The sequence below is a fragment of the Brachyhypopomus gauderio genome, chromosome 16 (assembly GCF_052324685.1).
Source record: "Brachyhypopomus gauderio isolate BG-103 chromosome 16, BGAUD_0.2, whole genome shotgun sequence".
In the NCBI taxonomy this organism is placed as follows: Eukaryota; Metazoa; Chordata; class Actinopteri; order Gymnotiformes; family Hypopomidae; genus Brachyhypopomus; species Brachyhypopomus gauderio.
In genome coordinates, this window is record NC_135226.1 from 21,481,360 (window position 1) to 21,503,975 (window position 22,616).

Here is a 22,616-nt window from a genome sequence, read left to right on the forward strand (position 1 = left end):
CAGAAGGTCCTTCATCATCTTAAGCACTTTGCTTGCACAGCTGATGAAGGTACTCTGTCTGATACAACCATATGGTTCAAAGCTTTTCCTAAAAGAGGCACAGTTACATTAAACAATGAAATAAACCTTGTGATTTTAATAGATAATTTTAATGAAGGAAAAAGAGTATACACCATAGGAAAAAGAAAATCCCAGAATAAAGAACACATTTATTCAACAACACAGCAACAGTTTTCATTTAAACGGTTATGTGAGCATGATATTTTCATTTATGACCATTTAATGGTTGATCCAGCATCACATAATCCTGCTGGCTTTTGTTTTTATTTTTTAAAACATCTGTAGGCTTACCCTCATCCCCAGTTCGGCTTTGTATACCAAGGTGGGAAAATATATATTTTTTTAATCTAAAGTGCTAGCTGTTACACACCAGTGTCTAGGTCTAACCATGTAGTGCTCACCTAGGCACAAACTACAGATGATCAAAAATGGCAGGAGAACCCTTCACCACCACAGGGTCGGGGTTGGTACCCTTCACCACCACAGGGTCGGGGTTGGTACCCCTCACCACCACAGGGTCGGGGTTGGTACCCCTCACCGCCACAGGGTCGGGGTTGGTACCCCTCACCGCCACAGGGTCGGGGTTGGTACCCCTCACCGCCACAGGGTCGGGGTTGGTACCCCTCACCACCACAGGGTCGGGGTTGGTACACAGCTCTGCAGAGAGTACCGTGCTGTCCACTCTAATTAGAACATCCCCATCATGATTAATGTTGAATTTAATTGATTCATTTCGTTTGACAGCTTGTACTGTAAATACACTTTCACAGCAATAATAAATAAACCCAGGGCAGAATAAGTCAAAAATATGATGCAAGTCTTGCCTCAGTAAGTGTAAGAAATTGAAGCTTATTGAAATGAATAGGAATCCATTTGATCAGCACTGGGTAGACATGTTAGGACACCATATTGCTTCTGGATCATCTGGCCACTGTTCTGGAAATGACAAAATCTGAAGACTAATGAAGGAATCAATAACAAAGTCAAAGAAGCGATTAAAGCACATGAACCCTCATGACCAGATGTGACAGAGGTGATTTTCAAAAGCATTCCCCCGAAATTAAGCCAAGGACAAGTATTGCGTGCAAAGTGTGTGAAGCATACAATGCACAGAACAACAAAAGATTATTCCACATTAAACCCCCTGGTTCCACACCATTTCTACAGAGAGGCATTAAAGCCCAGAGTGATGTTCATGGCACTTTTTGGGAATGATGAATTTTACAGCCAGAGATACCCTTCTCCTGGCTGGCAGGGTTCTGGTTTTGTTCATAGTTGCTCTTTACCTGTAAACGTAGTTAGACTCATGTTCAGTTGTTATAGGATCCCACAGAATCCAAAAGTAAAGTCCTTAAATCAAAATTTGACAAACATCTACATAAACATCTTTTAACATATATCCTTGCTGTGTCCCAGGTTTTCCTTCCCGAAAATATCAAGACATGACAGATGGTTACATTCATGTTTTCTGCATCATTCCTCAGGAACATGAAGACTTGTGATATCAGTGGAGCGGAGAGCCGGGTCAGGGGTCAGATCTCACTATGCTACAATACTGTGTTAAAATGTCTCATCTGGAACGAATAGTTCTCCCAATTTTTAACATGAACCATCTGTCATGTTTCAGCACATTTCTCTGAAATGAGGAAGTCCTGCAAAACACTCCTGCAGTGGGGAAATCAAATGCTGTGTAGGTCAAATCAGAGGATTTGGGGGCATTACGACTCCTTTTATGAAATTAATAAGATTCAAAGTTTAGCCAGTGAATCTTTGACATCACTTTGACTCCTTGAATGTAGTGGCTCCAAACTCTATAGTGGATGGTGACATTTAATATGATTTGATATGAAATTACACCAGAGTGAACTTTTACACCATATGAATAAACTCAATGCTTCTTTTCCTTACACAGAATAGACTCTGACCAGTAAAGACCACTGTCCAGCAGAGGCCGTTTTCTCTCTTTCCACTCTTCCTTCAAGGTCCAAAGGTCACTCGGCGTATATCTCCGTGTCGGGCCGAAGCTGGGAGTGGACGCCCCCCGGCCCCAGAGCTGTTGAGTACAGTCTGCTGCTCTGTGGATGCATGCAGCCATAATTAGGAAAAATGGCCGCCCCCATTTGAACGGGTCTTTTATGCTTCACAGACACGTAAGCGTCCATGTAATCGGAGCGAGACGGCATGAACATGCTACAGGTCCTCGTCCTTCTCTGCGCCGGGTACGCCGGTCTGTAATCGTGCTCCAGAGTCCCTTTGGCGTAGCTTTCTTGCCGATGAGCTCTCGCACTTTGTGACCTCTCCGATCGCTGCAAACCGTGAGCCCTGAGCTTGGCCTGCTGGTAGTCTTCCTTAGAGCAGCCGCCAAGAGTCTGGAACATCAGCTTGTCCTGGACGTGAAGGTGCGCTCTGCCGTCATCAGTGGAGTCGGGACGCTTGAAGTCGGGACAGCTGTACTCTTTCTGCAGGCCCGGGTGGTGCGCCAGCAGCTGTGGGTAGTTCAGCATGGAGCAGCTCTGCTTCAGCATCAGGGAGGCCTTGGCACCACGCCTGCCGCTCCACCTCTCTGCCCCATCAGGCTGGCACGCGATGGGCTCGCCGAGCGGCTGTTCTGGGGAGTAATCCTGCACCATGGTCACTCTGTATTTCCCATCAGCCCCCTCAGTTGAAATGAGCACGTCGTTGCCCAAATCGGACGTGCTCCGAGCCTCGACTACACCTCGGCACCTCTGGGTGCCTCTCTGGACGTGGGCCGGGCCCACGGCGAGATCCGGCAGCCTCTTGTTCCAGATGTTTCCTTGTCTGATGGACTGACCGAAACGTCGATCAGATAAACCGGCATCCAGAGCGTCGTACACTGCGCTATCCTTCGCTCTCGGTCCAACGTCTTGTTTGATGAAACTACGTTCCCTGCTGAAGGGCGGGTGGGGCAGGGGGTTGTGAAGGTCCTGACCGCTGCTCACGACTCGGCCATAGTGGACGGGCGGCCTGCGTGTGGTGTAGGAGCGGCTGCATCCCTGACTGCTCGCGCGTAACGCGTCCGGATTGCTCTTTCGGGCCTCCGGAAAGGGGCTGTACCTGTACTGAACTCTGCCGTCCTGGAAGTAAGGCCGTACCTGGTGGATGTCTGAGGGAACTCGTCTCTGGCAGGATTGATGCTGGAAGAAGAAAAATTTGTCCTCCGGTGGCGCGTGCATTGAACGCACCCGGCGAATAGTGGGATACACGGAGGCGCCATCCATGGGCGGGTACCTCGGCCCACCGGGTCCATGGACACGCCCTGGTGAATATTCCTTCCTCTGTTGACCTTTGTATTTAATAGACAGGTGGAGGGACCTGGGTATTAAAGTGCTGTAGTGGTCCCTGGAGAAGCTCTCGGCCTGGTGCTGCTGGTAGCCAGGCTGATGATAGGAGCCGCTCTGCCTCGGAGGGCTGGACCAGGACTGGGGATACAGGGTCCCCGAAGGGCCCGGCATACTGGCGTCTTTGGAGCTATACTGGTAACCCGAACTCGGAGAAGTGACCGGAGGATGTGGAAGAACTTCCTGGACCGAAGATGGCATGGCTGCTTCGGTTAATATGGCACGGAAGTTGTTTGCGTTGGCAGCTTGCTTGCTGAGCAGAGCAGCCCTGGCGGAGGGGCTCTCTGTGGCGTGGTAGGCGGAGAAGTTCTCTGATGGAGAGAGACGAGGCCTCTGGCTGTCACATGGTTCTGTCTCAGGGGCCGGGCCTGGGCAGCCGCCATCCGTACCCACTCCAACATGGCGCACATTGTCCCTCGCCGATGACTGGCCGCTCGGAGCACGTTGTGCGTCTGGGCCTTTGGAAGACGGGTCGGGAGGAACCACGTTTGCTCGGTGACCCACGGCGGGCGTGTCCCCTCCGTCAGAGCAGCTAAGCCCGCTCTCGCTCCCCCGACACGCACACGTGCTCTGGGGGCTGCTGGAGTCGGTGCGGTTCCCGGGAGAGACCGCACTGGAAGAATCTGCAAAGGTTCTGCGGGAGGTGCAGGGATCTTTCCTTGGGCCAGGAGGCCCCGGAGGCTGTGGTGGGGGGGGCGGGGGCCACTGCATCAGGGACAGCGGGTCCTGGAGGTGGAGCGGAGACACGGGGGTGGGCGGCTCCGAGCTCCCTCTCTGGCGCAGCTGAGAGGCTTGCTGGGCAGACTGGGCCAGGGCCAGGGCCAGGATACGGGCCGCGCTCTTCCCCGCCGGCTGGGGGGTGATGAGAGACACGGACCTCACCAAGCCCGGAGTGCAGTCAAACACCACTGCGCCTACAGACGGGACAGGTACAGAGTGATTCATGTGTCACGCAGGAAACAGTATCAATAACAAATGATAATCAAAGCATTACGAAAGATCGTCAAACAGACGCTATGAAGACAAATAAATGTTTGAAGGCGAGAGCTCTCGGGTTGACCTGTTCCTGGACGCTTCAGAGAGTGGGACGGCCCGTCACGGGGTCCAGCCTCTCCCTGGCGTGAGGAGGAAGGACCCTCGCCACCCAGCGCTGACTCGCTGGGCTCGATCGGCTGTGACGTCACTTTAGTATCAGAGGCAACGTCAGCCTCAGAGCCGTGGAACCGAACACTCGCTGGCAAAGCAGAGGTCGGTTTTGCCGATGCCGAGTGCCTGTGACTGGAGGCCCGCGGGCCCTTTGGCTCTGTGTCCGGCGGCCCTGCATCACCGCTTCCCTTCTTCCTCCTGCCCCCTCTCCCTCCGTCGGAAGTGGCAGCTCCGTCCGCCGCTGCCCCGAGCCGGTACGCCGACGGCTCTGTGGCGAGGTGGGCGGGGTGCGGGGGCGGCATGTACGCTGGCACGCGCGGCTCCTTCCCGCCGTCTCTCGAGCTGCTCTGGGAGCCTCCGTGACCTCTGCTGTTCATCAGCTCTTCGCTGAATGACGTGGACAGGGCGTCGCTGGTGGAGCGTGGCCTGCGGACCCGATACGCCCCCAACCCTCCTGCAGAAGAGACAGAAGGTCCTTCAGTCATGAAGCCTGACGGTAAAGCGACAGCCCGAACTGCGTGAGCTCACGAGAATCTGATTTTACCCTCGTGATTGTGCGAAGAGAGAGATTCTTCGCTTTTGGCTGATCGTATTGTTCCAGTGTCTCCTCTACCACCTGGAAGAGCAGAGCAAGACTGTGGCTGATCTTTCCACTACGCTTTACACACTTTACCATGCACTCGAAATACTGAAGGAGGCGTGGGTGAGACGTGAGTGAGACGTGAGTGAGACGTGAGTGAGACGTGAGTGAGACGTGAGGTCCTGACCTGGGAGCGCTGTGGTCTTGATCTCATTGGGCTCGCTGGGCTGGCGGAGCAATTTGCGCTTGGCCACTGAGGACGATTTGCCCATATTGAAGAAGGAACGCCAGCTCGCCACAGGAGATTTCTTCGTCTTGCTCTGGGTCTTCTTCCTACAAAACCATCCCATCTCATTTAGAGTACACAACACGGGTCATTACAGAACACCACGCAGTTTATACTCCCAGAACAGCAGAACCCAAGGACACCAACAGTCACAGCCATGCAAACAAACAAAATGGCAAAATAAAAATGGCGTGGGTGATCTGAAAGCCCAACGTGAACCCAATCGTGTTTCTCACTAAACTGTGACAGACATGTCGACACCTGGGATCTCGATCCAGTGTTACAAAAAAACATTCTTCTGTAATAGCTATAAAACCTTAGACTGTTGGACAGTTGAAGGCAAAACGATGGGTAATGGGCACATTAATAGACATTTCTCGTGAGAATAGTGTCAAAACGTTGCAACACATGCTAAGGCGAACACAGAAGGAACCCAGTTCAGAAGGTCATTTAGAATTATGTTCAAAGCTTCTTATCTGTCAGTGTTCGCTATCGTTGAAGTTGGCTTCTCTGCCCGAACAAAAGACCGAACCACTAAAGTGATTAGTTTTCCCGTATTCTCTCAACCGACAGTTAATTAGGTTTCATTTTGGCATGAACACTGCATGCTTCTGTAACAAGTGCGCCAGGCCACCACAGACTACTGAGGGAAATACAATCACATGCTTTGCGTTCACTTCTGCGGCACCCAGGCACTGAAGCGCGGAAGATGCTCGGATTTCATTCCAAGGTTTGTATTGTGTTTCAAACTGGTACAAAACTGCACGTCACTGAGGAAAAGTAGTGTTGGCATGATTCATATTTTAATGTGCGCTGAATTCCAAAGTAAAACAACCACGCTGGCATTTTGCTTTCACATGGAGGAATGGTATTTGGATACTGTGGGAGAAGCGATCAAACGTCGGTTGTTTTGATCGTGGTTCTTTAGAACAAATGTCTTTTCATATCCAAAAAGCATACAGTCCTTCTGACTGGGTGAAGCACGGACACACCTGTCCACAGGCAGCTGGACGACGGTGTGGAACCGTCCCTGCAGGGCGGCCGGTCCCTCCCCCACCTCGATGTATCTGCCGTCGGGAGACACGGGGGAGGCCAGCTGGGCCTGCGTGCGGGCTTGGGCCTCCTCCAGGGAGAGCAGCTTGGTGGACGGGGAGCAAACTAGCAGAGATTTGGGCCGCGTGACGGGACCTGGGAACACACACCACAGAAATGCAGATGTTTAAACTCAGCGAGTGATGAGTGGGGGGGGGGGGGGGGGGGGGGTACGAAGGACAGGGGGCAAGGGATGATGGGTAAGGGTGAGGGGGGCGGGGCAGAGGCACCCACCCGTACTCTCACGGATCAGCGTGCTGAGCCTCCGGCTGAAGAGCACGTCCACATGACTGAGGATGAACTCCACCACCACCGACTGCACCCGCACCTCCATGAAGGCGGAGGTACCACCGAAACACGCCGACTCGATCTGCTTCGACCTGCCACGCACCCGCCACGATCGAGGAAATTCAGAGAGAAGTTCACGCAGAGGTTCATGGGGACTTTACTACAAACAGCAAAAGCAGATTTTTGCTTTGTACATGTTTAAAAGTCTTAAAATGGAGACAGCAGAATGGCACCACAGGACATTCAGTACTGGAGTATTCAGTACTGGAGTATTCATTAAGGGAATTCACAGGAAAAGATGCAATTACATTACAGTGCTTTAGTGTTGTGGCTAAATACACTACCAAATACATGAATGCATACTATGTATGTAATGTATATTAAATACAGACTTATGAGTTTCAATCTATATAGACACTTATTTAAATCTACGCTTTAAATCAGCGCTTTAAATCGACATAGTTTCTGCATACTGATCTACTAACTGCACACATCAGTTCTACACAGAGCAAGACGACCCACCTGAGCAGGTTGGGTGCCCACACTATCGCCAGGTTTTTACAGTGCATGTTGGTGATGTTACTCAAGGTGGCCATGTGTGCCAGGTGCCTCATCAGGAACTCCAGAGTTCTGGAAAACAAAAGACGACCCTTCATGTAAAGAACAGAGGCAACCGCAGTCCTGCTTCTCCTCACTAGAGGGCGCTGTGCTCCAAACGAACCTGTAGTGCGGAGGAGGCAACTGCTGAATGACGTCGTGGATTTTCACAATCCTTTCGTCGTCGGTGGCTGCTGACACCGCATCCTATAAAACAAACAAGAATATGAGCCGTACACACACACACGCATGCATGCATCGCCAACGGCCACAAGCACTCGTCTTAATTCACTTCCGCTAGCATGGATTAGATCTGAAGGCTAGATTAGTGGGTCACGGCTCTAATGCCTCTGCACTTACTGAGAACCTGTCGTAGAGCTGGTAGGTGAGGAGGGGGTTGGGCAGCTCACGGAAGTACAGCTTGCACAGCGACCCCACCGAGTGGATGTCCTGGACCGACACGTCCTTGCTGAGGTCCGGTACATGTTCCGAGTCGAACTCGTGCCTGTGCAAACCACAGACGACGCGACTCACACATCCGAACCTGACTGTGTGTTTAGCACTACAGGCCGATTAAACCTTGAATTGTCTCACAGGTGCAGGTCTGACAGAGCAGATTTGTGCGTTTGCCGTTTCAGCACACCTGATTCAACTCACCGGGTCATTAGCAAGCCCGTCCTTCTGGAGCTGAGTCAGGACCAACTCGCAGTCAGGAAGATCACAAATTGGCTACATTTAGGGCACAATGGCTGAAAAAAACTGATGGACAGAAATTCTTGTTACCGCAGTTTCTGAATGTTGGAGGCGACCCCGGACAAGCGGTAAATTCCATCCACGACTCCGTGCTTCTCGATGAACTCTGCACAGCTCTTGATAACTTGAGGCACTGCAGAAGGTAGAGCCCAAATGGGCAATCGAAACATGAGGATATGCTAAATGGAGCTGCTGGGCGCCCCCTGGTGGCTGGAGACCGGCGCTCTGCGCTCACACTGACCGTCGTGGCCGGAGTTGAGCAGGTGCTCTCCCAGGTCGCAGCCGAACACCCTCTCACGCAGGATACCGCACTGACGCAGCTTCTGCTTGGTGGGACGGGACTTCACGAAGGAGCGCAGGAAGGTGATCAGTTTCCCGTGCTTCCTGCACACTGATGGACATGGAGACACACGGAGACGCAGGGACCTTAGAGACAGAGGCCAGCCACACCCAAACCTGAACACGCAGCTTAGCTCCAGTTCCACTGGCTCTGGTTGCACATCTAATAATGTCCCACATATTTACATCCATGACACAAATGACTGGGATTATTTGAAGATGGTTATACTGCTGCAGGAAACATGAGTTAATGATCCAGGGGACCTGTGCTATAAAACCACTACAGGTTTATAGGTGGAAGATTCAGTCTGAGCTGTGTGGGCAGAGGCTGTAGCAGGGACGTTTGCACAACAAACAACCCACTTAAATTTACAAGAAGACAAGAAAGGCAAAGGAATAGCCTAGTTTGTTTCATTCACATCATCTCATTATTCATTCACACAAAGGTCACCTGGCTTGGGCAATGAACCAGACATGTTTGCAGGAACCTTCTCACTGATTAGTTCAACACACTCGCCAGGGAAAAATCCCACCTGAGAAGAGGAGAGGGGAGGAGAGAAGAGGGGAGACAAGCTTCAGTGAGTGCCAAGCTAAGATGAACAGACTACTCAGATCAATACTCAATCTAAATGGCTACAGTTGCAATCTTAGCTCTGGACTCTGGAACAGATTTTTTGTTTAGGTAACATTAGAAATTACAACAGAATAAATACAAACTATTCAAGATCATTATGGTGTGTAAACCACAGCCGGGTCCCTGCACCTGAAAGCCGTGTTTGCCTCTCCACCAGCCCGTGTCTTCCTTCGGAGGCATATCAATGACTGAAACAATATCCCCAACCTGTAAGCACGAGAGTCAGATGCTGTGATCAACCATCTGGAAGTCAAATGGCACCGTGGACCCGGGCCAGCAGGACTCGCCTCGAAGGAGATCTCGTCAGCAGCCTGGGCAGTGTAGCGCTTCAGGACGTGGGCGGCAGCTACCGCAGGAACGTTGATGGAGGTCTCGTCATGCACCAGCAGGTGGTTCCCTCTGTTATCAATCTGACACACACACACACAAAATATGCAGAAAGAAAAATAACTTTTGCTTTTTTGTACAGGATTTAAGCAGGCATGGTATGTTTTGGCTGCTGTAATAGCTACAGTATTTAATGTCTATTGGTTTTTCGCAAAAATATGGCAAAAGGCCACTGAAGTACATTCAAACTAATACTATGTGCTACTCAGCAAAGTATAATACTATGTGCTACTCAGCAAAGGGGCACCTGGACAAATAATTTTCCTTTGCAGAGAGCTGATTAAGTTCTGCTGTGTAGGACCTCTGAAAGGTCAGATGGATGGGTTGAAGTTAGCAAGGAACACACCTGTGCCTGTACCCATACATACAGTACCCACACCTGTACCCGCACCTGTACCCATACAGTACCCGCACCTGTACCATACATACAGTACCCACACCTGTACCCATACATACAGTACCCACACATACAGTACCCGCACCTGTACCCATACATACAGTACCCGCACCTGTACCATACAGTACCCGCACCTGTACCCATACATGCAGTACCCGCACCTGTACCCATACATGCAGTACCCGCACCTGTACCCATACATGCAGTACCCGCACCTGTACCCATACATGCAGTACCCGCACCTGTACCCATACAGTACCCGCACCTGTACCATACAGTACCCGCACCTGTACCCATACATACAGTACCCGCACCTGTACCATACAGTACCCGCACCTGTACCCATACATGCAGTACCCGCACCTGTACCCATACATGCAGTACCCGCACCTGTACCCATACATGCAGTACCCGCACCTGTACCCATACATACAGTACCCACACCTGTACCCAAACTCATTCTTCACACCTTGCTAAAAGATCAGGCAGGCCAGGCCAGCTGGATATCCATGGAATTATAAATATTACCTTCTTAAAAACATAAAGGCTTGTAGCATAAATTAAAATTTGATATATATTTAGTGAAAGGGACCATAAACAGGCAATGAAGCGGGTGCCTCTTATTACCCATAATGCCGCTGACCTTATTCATCTCTGTAAATGCGTTCCGTAGTTGGGAATGTAATCCCTGTTTAACTGGCCATCACAATGGTTTGTCTTTTTCTGTGAAAAACCACCATATGATTTGCAACAGAGGCACAGATCATTTGGGGCATTTTACTATCGACGTTTAATCACTGCATCTTTTTTTTTCCAGAAGTACATTCACTCTGTTTTAGTGCTTGTGAAGTCGTGGCTCATTTTAGCTTATGTCATTTAGGACAATGATGCTTTGTGTTTGTAAGTGACTAATGTTACTTGAGAGGGGTGTGAGAGTCCGTGTGTCGGCTCCGTGACACAGAGCTGGTCTACCACCTCTTTGTACTTCCTCATAAAAACTAAACCAACAAAACACATCACATGATCGACACCCAGATTGAACGCCCGGAGGAGGCATCTGCAACTCAAGACTTCCTCTACTCCACCTTAGCCCAGAGATACCACAGGCCGCCTGGACGCCAGAGACGCCAGCCTCTAGGAGAGGGCGGGGTCAGGGCTGGCTCTGGGCGGGTTCAGGGCCAACTCGGGGTGGGGTCCAGCCAGCCACTCTCACACACACACACACACACACACACACACACTACCTCCATCCACGTCAGCACCGGTCCGCAGTTGATCTTGTTGTCGGCGATGGCGGAGAGGCGGGAGAGGTAGGCAGTTAGCATCTGGCAGAGCGGCTGAGGAAAGAGAAGGAGGAGATGAAGGAGGAGGAAGAGGAGGAGGAGAGGGGAACGAATGAACACAGGACGGAGCTGTCGAGATGCTGGATAAGCGCTGACCCAAGGGCATCCTAACGGACCTGCAGAAATGTCTCTGCTGGGGATTTTTGCTGCCTGCTAATGTATCCTCAACATTTGGAGCATTGCTAGAGTCCTTCAGGAGTGCCTGTTTGGGGTATCTACACAGCTCTCTGTACCACCATCCACCATGAGAAGAAACCACAACCAGGTTTTGCTCTAGACACTTTGAATGACCGTTGTGTATGAAAGGTGCTATATAAATAAACTTGCCTTGCCTTGCCTAGACAGCACTTTGTGCTAGCCGGCTTTTTAATGCCATCTTATTTACAGTTTTTTTGTGTGGTTTACTTACATGAGGACATACATTTCTAAATTCATTACAATTAAGAATGTCAAAAAAATGACTGCACATAGTTCAGTATTCTAAGTGCTTCCCTTGGTGTGATTTAGCTAACGGCTCCGTGACAAAGCGCCTCCAGCACGTGTGTGTGCTACACCCTGGGCCTACTGAGGTCTAGTGAAGGCTGTTTCACCTCTGTGGCAGTTTCCTTCAGTCATGCATTACTGGCTTGCCATGAGTCACAAGACGAGCCTTGACAACGAAGATAATAATCTCATCTCATCTAGCTTAAACAAATCTTCATTTTTCTTCACCATACAAAACTTCATGCATACAGAACTTAATGTTTTTACAATCACTTGCTGCATGTTTGTGATAGAAGAGGCTGGTTCTGACAGATGCCTGCTGTTAGGTGAAACGGACTAAGCTTGGCGAAGGCCAGGACGCGTCTACCTCAGACTGGTCCCTCAGGCTGTCGATGCGCTGAAGCTCCAGGAGCTTGGAGAACCTTCGGTCATAAATACAAAGATGGAGATGCTTGTCAAGGACCCGAAAATCTTCATATGACCGCTTCACAATCCATCTCCGCCCCTGGCACACGGAGAGAGAAACGTGACGTGGAGTAAGAACAACGTGGGGGACGAGCAGGACGTTCAAAGCGACCTCGTTGGAAGCCAGCGGAGATCTTAAATAATTTTTCCTTGCAGTGAAGATCCTGACATTTCCATAGAGAGACAGAATGAAGGCGTTTTCTAACATGAAGCTGGACGTTAGTGGAATTAGCGCTGGCGCAGTGATGAAACTAGCTCTGAACCCAGCTGGCTAGAGCAGTGGGTTCTTCCCTGTGGCAATGAGATTTCATACAGCCGGATAATAAGATCTGCTCGAGCGCAGAAATACAGCTCCTTATCGGAAGAGCAGCACACACCTCACAGAATCTCCCACCTCCCTTACACACACTACCCTCAATGGACCGCCATCCAAAATTAGAAAATAAAGCTGAAATCATATTTTTAGGAGTTCTTCTATGCCACTGTGTATGATACCCTCTCATCTCGAGCCCCAGATCATCTTTGTGAAGACACTCTGCTCCATTGGCTGGTTTGCCTCTTTGATCTTGTAGCTTCCCTCTCAGTGCAGGGCTGGCCCCCACGCACCCACAACCACATCTCCACCCACATCTCCACCAAGACCCTCCACAAGAGTGCAGCGCTACCTGGCAACAAATCTGCACGAGATACGCGAGCTCCTTGGAGTCCACGCCGTCGCCGTGTGTCAACTCGCTCTGATCCTCGGCCAGGGAGAGCTGGAGAGAGAGAGAGAGAGAGAGAGAGAGAGAGAGAGAGAGAGAGAGAGAGAGGCATCTGTCAGCAGAGAGGAGAAGGTGGAGGAGCAGGTTTACAGCACGAGAGCAGAGGCAGGTTCTCTAACGTAGGAGGACGGCACTTTCGCAGAGAGGAGAGGGAGAGGGGTGAACATACTGCCATCTAAATCCGCATGAATTAATTCAGTTACACTGATGTATTCTTTGCTGATGAAGACCACTTTGAGTTTATCGTTTGGTAATGATAATCGTTTATTGGTTTGACATCAGAATTTCGGTCAAGAATTGCAACCACTAATTTAATCTGTCCAACAGACTACAGTCTTCTATTCGGATTAGGCCTTGTTTATATAATACTAGTTATAAGGGAAATGTTAATAATCAGGAGATCCATCGTGTAAACCTGTGACACACCAAAGCAGGTGACACACAAAAGTTCTTTAATTATCTACAAAAATGATCCTTCCTAGCACAAATAGGTTAGTGTCCAAAAATAACCTTAACCGACACGTGACAGTTATGAGGTCTAGTGAGAGTGGTATAACACTATGGAATACATCACAACTTGAGAGCAATAACTTATAACTGCACCTCATAATTACTAATAAACATAATAACCACCATTATCACTACACATAATATAAATAATGTGTTTGATACGAGACACATTTAGCTTCACCACATTTAGCCTCACAGGCTAAATGATAAATCTGCTAAAGCCAGCTGTGTTTAGGTGGAGAGTGGTAATGGTGGTTATTATGATTAATTATTAGAAATTACAATCACAATTTTGTGAATGTATTATATGTAATAAAGCTTGCTAAATGCATTTGAAAGTGCTGTGCGCAGGCCCATGCTAATTATCAGTACAAACAAGGACGTCAACACATAAGCTATGTGGAAAGAAACCAGACAGACTCCAGCCGTGTAGCGTCTGTAGACCAACACTCCAGCATCAGCTCATTTAGGTGAAGACTCTACACATCATCAGGTCTACAGCAGCCCAGCACATCACAGACAACAAGATTTCTGATCAGTGTAACCACATAGACCGACAGCTTCAGAAGAACAGAAAGAATATGAAATCTTGGCTTAATTATAGTGAAGAGCAACACAAACTCACAAGAGGTGAACTGACCCAGAAAAGTGCTCTGATACTGAAATAGTACTCAATCCAGTTGACATTATATTTCTATATATGGTAAATCTTGCTAATGAATTATAAATGGAATAAAATGCAACAATTTCAAAATGATTAAAACAGGCATTTTAAAAAATCATAAATACTTTAAAATGACACAAAATTCATCAGAACCAAGACACATTATTCACGCATAGTTTGCATAGTATTGAACGTTCTTTTTCCTGGCAGGAAATATGTGTTCATGTAGATTTTCCCTGATATCATGTGTGTAAACAGCTATAACAAACTGTAAGTGGTCAAACAACAAAGGCGAGAATTCAAACCGATCGACCCTGAACAGCCCAAACTAGCCCAAACAATAAGCCAGTAGGTCACCACAACACGACTGAGAAATGAAGATGTGATCTACTGCCTCACCACAGCCTCACAGCAGGCGTGCCCGTCTCCGCTCCATACCGGACGCCCACCCAACACCGACGGGACGGCACCAACACCGGCGGGACGGCACCAGCGCTCGGTCCTCACCAGGATGGAGTCCTTGTTTCACGAGCTCAGCACGCCTGTGCACTGGCTGTGTGCCTGCGTGTATCCCTCACACAGCCTGAGTCTCTCTCTCCTTCCCTCCCTCCCTCTCCTACCCTCTCTCTCTCTCCCTCTCCCTCTCTCTCTCTCCCTCTGCAGACAGAACTCAAGCTTTTCCTGCTCCCTACACTGCACATGCTCAGTAGCGACGGGGATGCCCTCTGCACACTCACCCCACTCACCCTTCCCTACCTCCTACTACACAGAGGAGGAGGGGCTTCCCCTGGCCCCTCCCCTCCCCTGCTGTACTGGATTACAGCCCCTCCCCTTTGAGATGACTGGACAGGACCAGGGAGGCATGTGCTCAGCCCGAAGCTTCCTGGTTATGGAGAGCCAGTTCACACACACACACACACACACACACACACACACACACACACACTACACACACACTACACAAACATACACGCACACGCATTCTCTACACACACTCTGCACAGACACACACACACACACACACACACACACACACACTACACAAACATACACGCACACGCATTCTCTACACACACTCTGCACAGACACACACACACACACACACACACACTCTCTCTCTACACACACATTCTCTACACTCACACACACACACACACACACACACTCTCTACACACACATTCTCTACACACACACACACACACACACACACTACACAAACAAACATACACGCATTCTCTACACACACTCTGCACAGACACACACACACACACACACACACACACTGGGGACCACCAGACATGCCAGAAACCCCTCTTGGAATATCATAACCATAGCAAACAGGGCTTTATTAAACAAGGATCAACAAACAAGCAACACAATGACCTTTTTAAGCATTTCATAATAGTAAAGTATTTTTGTCAAAACTTTATAAAAGGACACAAGGCACAATAATGCTGATACTGTATGCACAGCTCGGGAACTGGGTTACAGGCGGGGCCCGACTACGGGGACAGTAGGACAACTGCAGCTGTAATCGGTTGTGCCGCACAACCTGAGGTCCTTTGATCTATAACCCACCACATAAGCTTTTAGCAACTAAAGAGCTGCAATCCAATCTCACGTCATCCAAATCAGGACGAGGGTCACGTTCGGTCAATGACTTGTGCGGATCCGGACTGTCTGTGACCCCAGAAAGATGCCCATCTTATCTAAAAGATCAGAACTTAATCTAGTTTTAACAGAGCCTGAAATATCATAAAATATAATCCATGCCTGACCCAGATTATGCACTCACCAGCTCTCATAGTAGACAAACACCGCAATATTCAAAACAGAAAACCTGGGACTCACCACTTCTAGAATATTATTCCTAATAATCTCTGAGAAGAATACTCTGTTGAAGAAGGAGGTCACCCAAGGCCAGAGGACGTGTCTCAGGGACGGAAGGCCAGAGGACGTGTCTCAGGGACGGAAGGCCAGAGGACGTGTCTCAGGGACGGAAGGCCAGAGGACGTGTCTCAGGGACGGCTGTGGGCCCGCGGTGTTCTCCCGCCAAGGCCCTGGAGACCAACGTGTGCCAATAACACAGTGAGTGAGAGCCGTGGCGAGCACGAGCTTGAAGATGGACGGGACTGAGACGTGGGGAAACTCGAGCAGACATTGAGACATTGGTCCTGTATCCGCATCCTCTCTGTGGGGGAAGGGACAGGGCATTCTGACGGCGTCCCTGTAAACCTGAGCCCAGGGGTGTGGGACATCCACGCACCCTGGAGAGAAAGGAAGCGTCCCAGCAGAGGGCGCTGGGGAGCAGCCAGCCCACGCAGGACTAGCACAGGAAATGCCCTTGGAGAATTGGTCATGTGACACGAAACATCGCTCCAATAGCAGCACCTCCATTCCCACAACCAATCAAATTCATTTCCCTCGGGACCAACACGAGGAGCTGAGGCCAAAATGAGCACGAGCACCCTGACGAGCGGGCGGGGAGCAAGCAGCCGCAGACGGACCCCTCCTGACACAGTCTGCAGCGCTGGCGCCCCCTGCTGACGGAGACGACACCTCCCCACGCAGCCCAGCACTGCCATTGTGCTGGTGCACAAAAGCGAGATTAGATACGCAAACGCACGTCGTGTGAACAAAGGGGCAAGGCTGTCGTCAATACGTGGTGACAGGATATTACCGATATTTGATACGCGGAGGCATTAATGTTCCTTTGTTGGGCTTCTGGGAAAGACAGGGACAACAAAAGAATGATTCCGAGAGCCGCGCCCTCTGATATAAACACAAACGTTCGTGTGGGAGAAGATGTGTGTTCGGGAGTTCGAAAAAAAACAGATTAAAAAAAACACAAATACAACAAAGAGGTACATTCTCTCCAGATGTTTTTACTAATACCACAGACTACAACACAGGACGCTGAGCGTGGGTCACGCCCGAGTGGACAGACAGCGTTGTGCCGTGGGCAGGCGGAGTCTAGAGGAGGCGGAGTCTAGAGGAGGCCGGGCCTCTGGGAATGAAGGGCGGGTGTTGCTGCTGCCTGCGTCTCCGTGGAGACCCTCTTCATCTGCGCATCCTCACCTCAGGTTAGCAGCAGCAGACGGCTGCAGTAGTGTGTGGGAACGCACACGCGCACAAGACACGTGACCTTGAATCGGAGAGATTCTCACCCATCCCCCCCGGTGAGCGTCTCCGTCCTCGCTACGCGCTCGTATCATCATGCAGATAACAGCATGTGCAGCACAAACACCAGAACAGTGATATCAATGCACTCCGGAGTGTGTAAAGAATCGCAGAGTCGATTACGTAGTATGGGCGACTGCTGCTCTCTGGTGGACAACACTGGGAGCGCAGGAGTCCATCTGCAGGCAGTGTGTGCGGCACACGCGATCATCAAGCCATAAACGCAAACACGGAGAAAAAAAAAACCGCTGGACGAACTGAAGCTGCGGATGGAGGCGGTGAGCTCTGATGGATGAGTCGCCACGGCAGCAGTCCGGGGAAACGACATGCGCCTGCAGTTTGTGAGCGTTGGCAGAGAAGAGGATGGTGATGAAGAGCAGGGCGAGCGATGAAGCCGATCTGAGCGGTGGGGAGAGCCACGAGGGGCGGTGCACCTGTCACTCACCTGCACAGACCCAACGTCCACGGTGTCATAGTGGAAGTGAGCACACTCGGCCAGACGGGGGAAGTGCCCTCTGGTGAGAGACAGCCTGTAACGGAGGAAACATCATCAGTATTCCAACAGGACTCTAACCCAGAGAGAGAGAGAGAGAGAGAGAGGGAGAGGGAGAGAGAGGGAGGGAGGGGGGAGGGAGGGGGGAGAGAGAGGGAGGGAGGGGGGAGAGAGAGGGAGGGAGGGGAGAGAGAGAGAGGGAGGGAGGGAGGGGGAGGGAGAGAGAGGGAGAGGGAGAGAGAGGGGGAGAGAGAGAGAGGGAGAGGGGGAGAGGGAGGGAGGGAGGGAGAGGGAGAAGAAGCATGTGTGTTTCTGCCGTGCTGATTGGCTGCTGGGGGGGCTGCTTACTTCTTCACGTTTTTGACCTTCATGCTGGCAGTGCTGTTATACGACCGGAGAGACTCGGCAGGCAGCTCAGAGCCCACGACACAGGTCCTTGCCTGCGCACACACACACACACTCTTACATGCATGCTGCAGGTGCATGTGAGTGGTGGACTGCAGGCTAGAACGTGCATCATCACATTACTGACCATCAGAGCGATGGCATCCTCCCAGCCTGCTCTCTCACCGACCTGTGACCCCTCCTCCGGTGTGCGGGGGTGGGGCGGGCACATGCTAATGAAAACATACAAAGGATGTTAGCTTTCCAAGAAAACATCTTTTCTTTCTCCGTAGCACAGTTACACGAGGCAGGACTAAAGCCAGGAGGATAGGAGCGAGAAAGGAGCAAAAAGACTCTAATTTAACTCTCAGGCCAGAAGTTTGAGACCACACCGCAGACCAACCACGTGTGTATTAAACACACCGCAGACCAACCATGGATGTATTAAACACACCGCAGACCAACCATGGATGTATTAAACACACCGCAGACCAACCAGGGGTGTATTAAACACACCGCAGACCAACCAGGGGTGAATTAAACACACCGCAGACCAACCACGGGTGTATTAAACACACCGCAGACCAACCAGGGGTGTATTAAACACACCGCAGACCAACCAGGGGTGTATTAAACACGCCGCAGACCAACCGCGGGTGTATTAAACATAACGCAGACCAACCACAGGTGTATTAAACATAACGCAGACCAACCACAGGTGTATTAAACATAACGCAGACCAACCACAGGTGTATTAAACACACCGCAGACCAACCATGGGTGTATTAAACACACCGCAGACTAACCAGGGGTGTATTAAACACACCGCAGACCAACCACGGGTGTATTAAACACGCCACAGACCAACCACGGATGTATTAAACACGCCGCAGACCAACCACGGGTGTATTAAACACACCGCAGACCAACCACGTGTGTATTAAACACACCGCAGACCAACCACGTGTGTATTAAACACACCGCAGACCAACCACGTGTGTATTAAACACACCGCAGACCAACCACGGGTGTATTAAACATAACGCAGACCAACCACAGGTGTATTAAACATAACGCAGACCAACCACGGGTGTATTAAACACACCGCAGACCAACCATAGGTATATTAAACACACCGCAGACCAACCATGGGTACAATAAACACACAAACGCATTCCATTCTTAAACATGTAATATTTAAACGACCATGTGTGTGCCAAGGCAGTGAAGACAACAGTGTCTGTTAGTGTGTCTGATCATCACAGCGCACTACAAGATGCAGTTATAATGGTGAACAAAGACGTCACTTCAGTCGGTCCGTCAACGATAGAACTGAAGTCAAGAGCTTAAATTGTAACTTGAAAAACCAGAAGCCGTTTGGGGCAGGAAAGGTGAGTGCGTGTAGCTTCGGGGATGAGGAGTCTGTTATTGTGTCCCGTAAAGGTGGAATAAAAGACTGGAATTCAACAGACTGTCTGCAGCACAAAAGACGAGGGAGTCAGACGGGCCTGTGGCCCCTAGAGAGACCACGAGCACTCAGATCAGGAAGGGAAGGCAGCTTTATTTGTATGGCACTTTTCATACTCTGCGGCAATTCAAAGTGCTTCACATAAGATACAGAAGAATAATAAAGGTTATTACATCCTGAGATCTATAACCTCAGGAAGGTCATTGCCAAAAAATAAAATAAAACATTACAAATATAATGTATTAAAATAAAGTTAAAATTAGTTTTTAAAAGTTAATTTAAATAAAATGGAAAATTTTTCATTTTAAAATAATTTTTTTTATTTATTTAAAATAACTAATAAAATTCATTAACAAAATCTAATGAATAAAAATCTAAAAATATAAAGTGATAAAATCAAACACAAAAAGAATATATTAACAATAAAGAATTGAAAGATATAAGACACACTGTAGTGCCTAAACGTTAAGAAAGGCTTGTCCTCCGAGTCTGTAAAGGTGAAGTTGCTCACATCTGTGTTGCTGCAGTGTTTCTGGGCTCAACGGTGTAGACAGTCAATTAAAAAAGGCTTGAAAGTGTAAATAAGACTGTTAGTCCATTGATGTTCATTACTGGGAAATATTCTCATTGGAATTGTCATGTGAGAGTCACTTACGTCCCACGATATATACATGCAGTATAGCCAATGAGCTAAGGTGTTGCTACAGAAGCCTCGTCTGTTTAACCTATGAACAAATACAACGGTGGCCTGCCATAGTGCTACTGAAATAGGCCATAGTGAACAGACGCAGTAACCAATGATTGGTGCAAGGAAAATGCTGGTGCGCACACACACACACACACACACACACACACACACACACACACACACACACACACCTGCCCATGCTGCCCTGCAAATCTGCACTGTTCTCACAGCAGAAGTCACAATCTAGACGCTGCATCCAGACCTGGTCCATGTGCACACACCCCCGCGCACCAGCACACACCCCCGCGCACCAACACACACCCCCACCCACCCGCGCACCAACACACATCCAACATCATGACTCATCACAAACCCTCCGCAGCGGACAGCGTGATCGGACAGGGGCGTGCGGCTCCGGGGGACTGTGAGGAGGGGCGGCGTGGACACTCACCCGTGGAGGGGGCGCTGGTCGGGCTCGTCTCCCCGCGCTGCTGGACCTCTGCTGTCTGGTGCTGCAGCAGACACGCTGCCTGGCTCCATGACACCGCTTCTCCACAGCCCTGCTGCCTACAGTGGGGGAGGGAGGGAGGGAGGAGAGGAGAGGAGAGGAGAGGAGAGGAGACGGTCCTGCGCTCACAACACAGCTCCAACCTTGGCTAGGCAGAAGGGCTAGACGTTAACCCACTCAGAGCTGTGACACAGAGCAGCTTCAGCAAGGCAGCCTACACACACGCTACACCCGAGAGTGTAGGAGCACATTACTGAACACACACCATGCACATCGCCCGGTGATGTAGCCACACGCAGAAACACCACACGGCAGTGGATTCTGCTCTGCTTTCTCCTAGAGAAACACTCTGACAGCTTGTTTACTGCTCACTCAGTCATCCCAGAGTAAGTCATCTTTACTTTGCTACAAGCTTTTAAACCACTTCGCAAAAAAGCACCGCATCAGATGTCAAAACTTCCCAAAACAAAATACATAAATGAAACTAGCTGGCTTGTGGCTCTGCTTCTAAGCGAGTGACATTTTCATCTGTCATGCACATGATTGCGTACGATTCAGATAGGATCATTCCAAGTTATGAATTCCAAAGCATGAATTACATAACTAATGGTTCATTTCTGCTGAGTTCATTCTTAGTTTGTATTAAACACTGTGGAATTACATACAGTAGCCAACAGCAACATAAAAGTCTTCAGGACACTGCAGTGTTTTTTCAGAGGTTATATGTGCCTTGGCTGCCTGTAATCATTTGAGCTCTTAGCAGAGTTCACACTGATGGCCCAGATGTTTGGAATATATGAGGGGCCAGTGCCTGCGTATTTATATACTGTCTGTGTGGAGAAGTTCATTCCTTCTTTTCTTTATAAAGGCTGAGTCGAACAACCCTACAAGGCCTTAATGTTTACACTTCAAGATTATACTTTATACTGCATACTCTCCATTTTCTGAGGATAATCTCAAAACTCCTGTTTTATATTCGTGCATATCTGAGATTACCACCTGTCTCCGTTGCCTTTAATTCTACAGAAACTGATTAATGTTTAGTTGCTAAGCGACAGGACGTCTTCTCATACATCAGAAAGTGCAGAATAAGTTCTTTCCACAGTGATGCATTAGCAATTAAATGGGAAATGTTTAATTAAATGGTTAAATCTTCTGCTTGGTATAGTTATCTTGGAGCCCTTGACAGGCAGGGTCATTCTTATTGGCAGGAACTTCTTGTATCTCGTTCTTAGTCCGTTATTTGTTGAACAGGTCAAAGCAAAGTGGGCAATGTTGAATTTCGCACACACCTCCACTAATACAGCAGAGGCCTGTTTCTTTAAGAAAAATATATTCTCATAAATGCATTACTGATCGCCATGATGGCATTCTCCTTTTACTACCTATCAAAAGGTCAACTTTATCTTGCGTTTACTGTATTCGCAATAACGAAACGCTGCTGTGCCACGAGCGCAGAATCAGCACGTGACACACCAGAAACGCACGAGCGGCGGCGCACGGCGTCTCGTCAAGTGATGCTCGACAAATAAATAAATAAAACAAACAAATACGAAAACCAAACCCCACTATTGGACTCACCCGTCCACGGCCGAACAGTCTCGCCGCCCCGAACTGCAGAAGTCAACGTGCCTGTGGTTTTACGCACCTGTCCATTTCTGAGGCTGTGATAAAAACACGCACGGGCGCGAGGAAGAGCGATGTGAAACACCGGTGGAGGTTGTTCACGCGCACGACAAAAGTTGCAGCT

The 22,616-nt window shown here is 49.5% G+C and overlaps 1 protein-coding gene across 3 annotated transcripts; it reads right to left on the reverse strand.

Annotated features, from left to right (window-relative positions):
* Positions 1 to 143: 143 nt before the first annotated feature.
* On the reverse strand, positions 144 to 22,603 carry arhgap32a (Rho GTPase activating protein 32a). Of its 3 annotated transcripts, none has more exons than XM_076976674.1 (22): positions 22,515 to 22,603; positions 20,810 to 20,925; positions 18,351 to 18,435; positions 18,167 to 18,258; positions 17,771 to 17,855; positions 12,875 to 12,964; positions 12,112 to 12,249; positions 11,163 to 11,255; positions 9,422 to 9,544; positions 9,264 to 9,341; positions 8,952 to 9,033; positions 8,403 to 8,552; positions 8,192 to 8,294; positions 7,769 to 7,913; positions 7,533 to 7,615; positions 7,334 to 7,441; positions 6,758 to 6,903; positions 6,424 to 6,619; positions 5,333 to 5,478; positions 5,110 to 5,181; positions 4,480 to 5,019; positions 144 to 4,333 (listed from the first exon to the last, which is right to left on the reverse strand). In XM_076976674.1, the coding sequence occupies exons 2-22, from the start codon at positions 20,896 to 20,898 to the stop codon at positions 2,052 to 2,054; spliced, it is 4,926 nt and encodes a 1,641-aa protein (XP_076832789.1). In that variant the 5' UTR covers positions 20,899 to 20,925; positions 22,515 to 22,603; the 3' UTR covers positions 144 to 2,051. The 3 variants fall into 3 exon arrangements, with proteins under 3 accessions (XP_076832789.1, XP_076832788.1, XP_076832790.1); XM_076976673.1 differs by having other exon boundaries at positions 22,448 to 22,589; XM_076976675.1 differs by lacking the exons at positions 17,771 to 17,855; positions 18,167 to 18,258; positions 18,351 to 18,435; positions 20,810 to 20,925; positions 22,515 to 22,603 and adding an exon at positions 14,544 to 14,732 and having other exon boundaries at positions 145 to 4,333.
* Between the last annotated feature and the right edge of the window lie 13 nt (positions 22,604 to 22,616).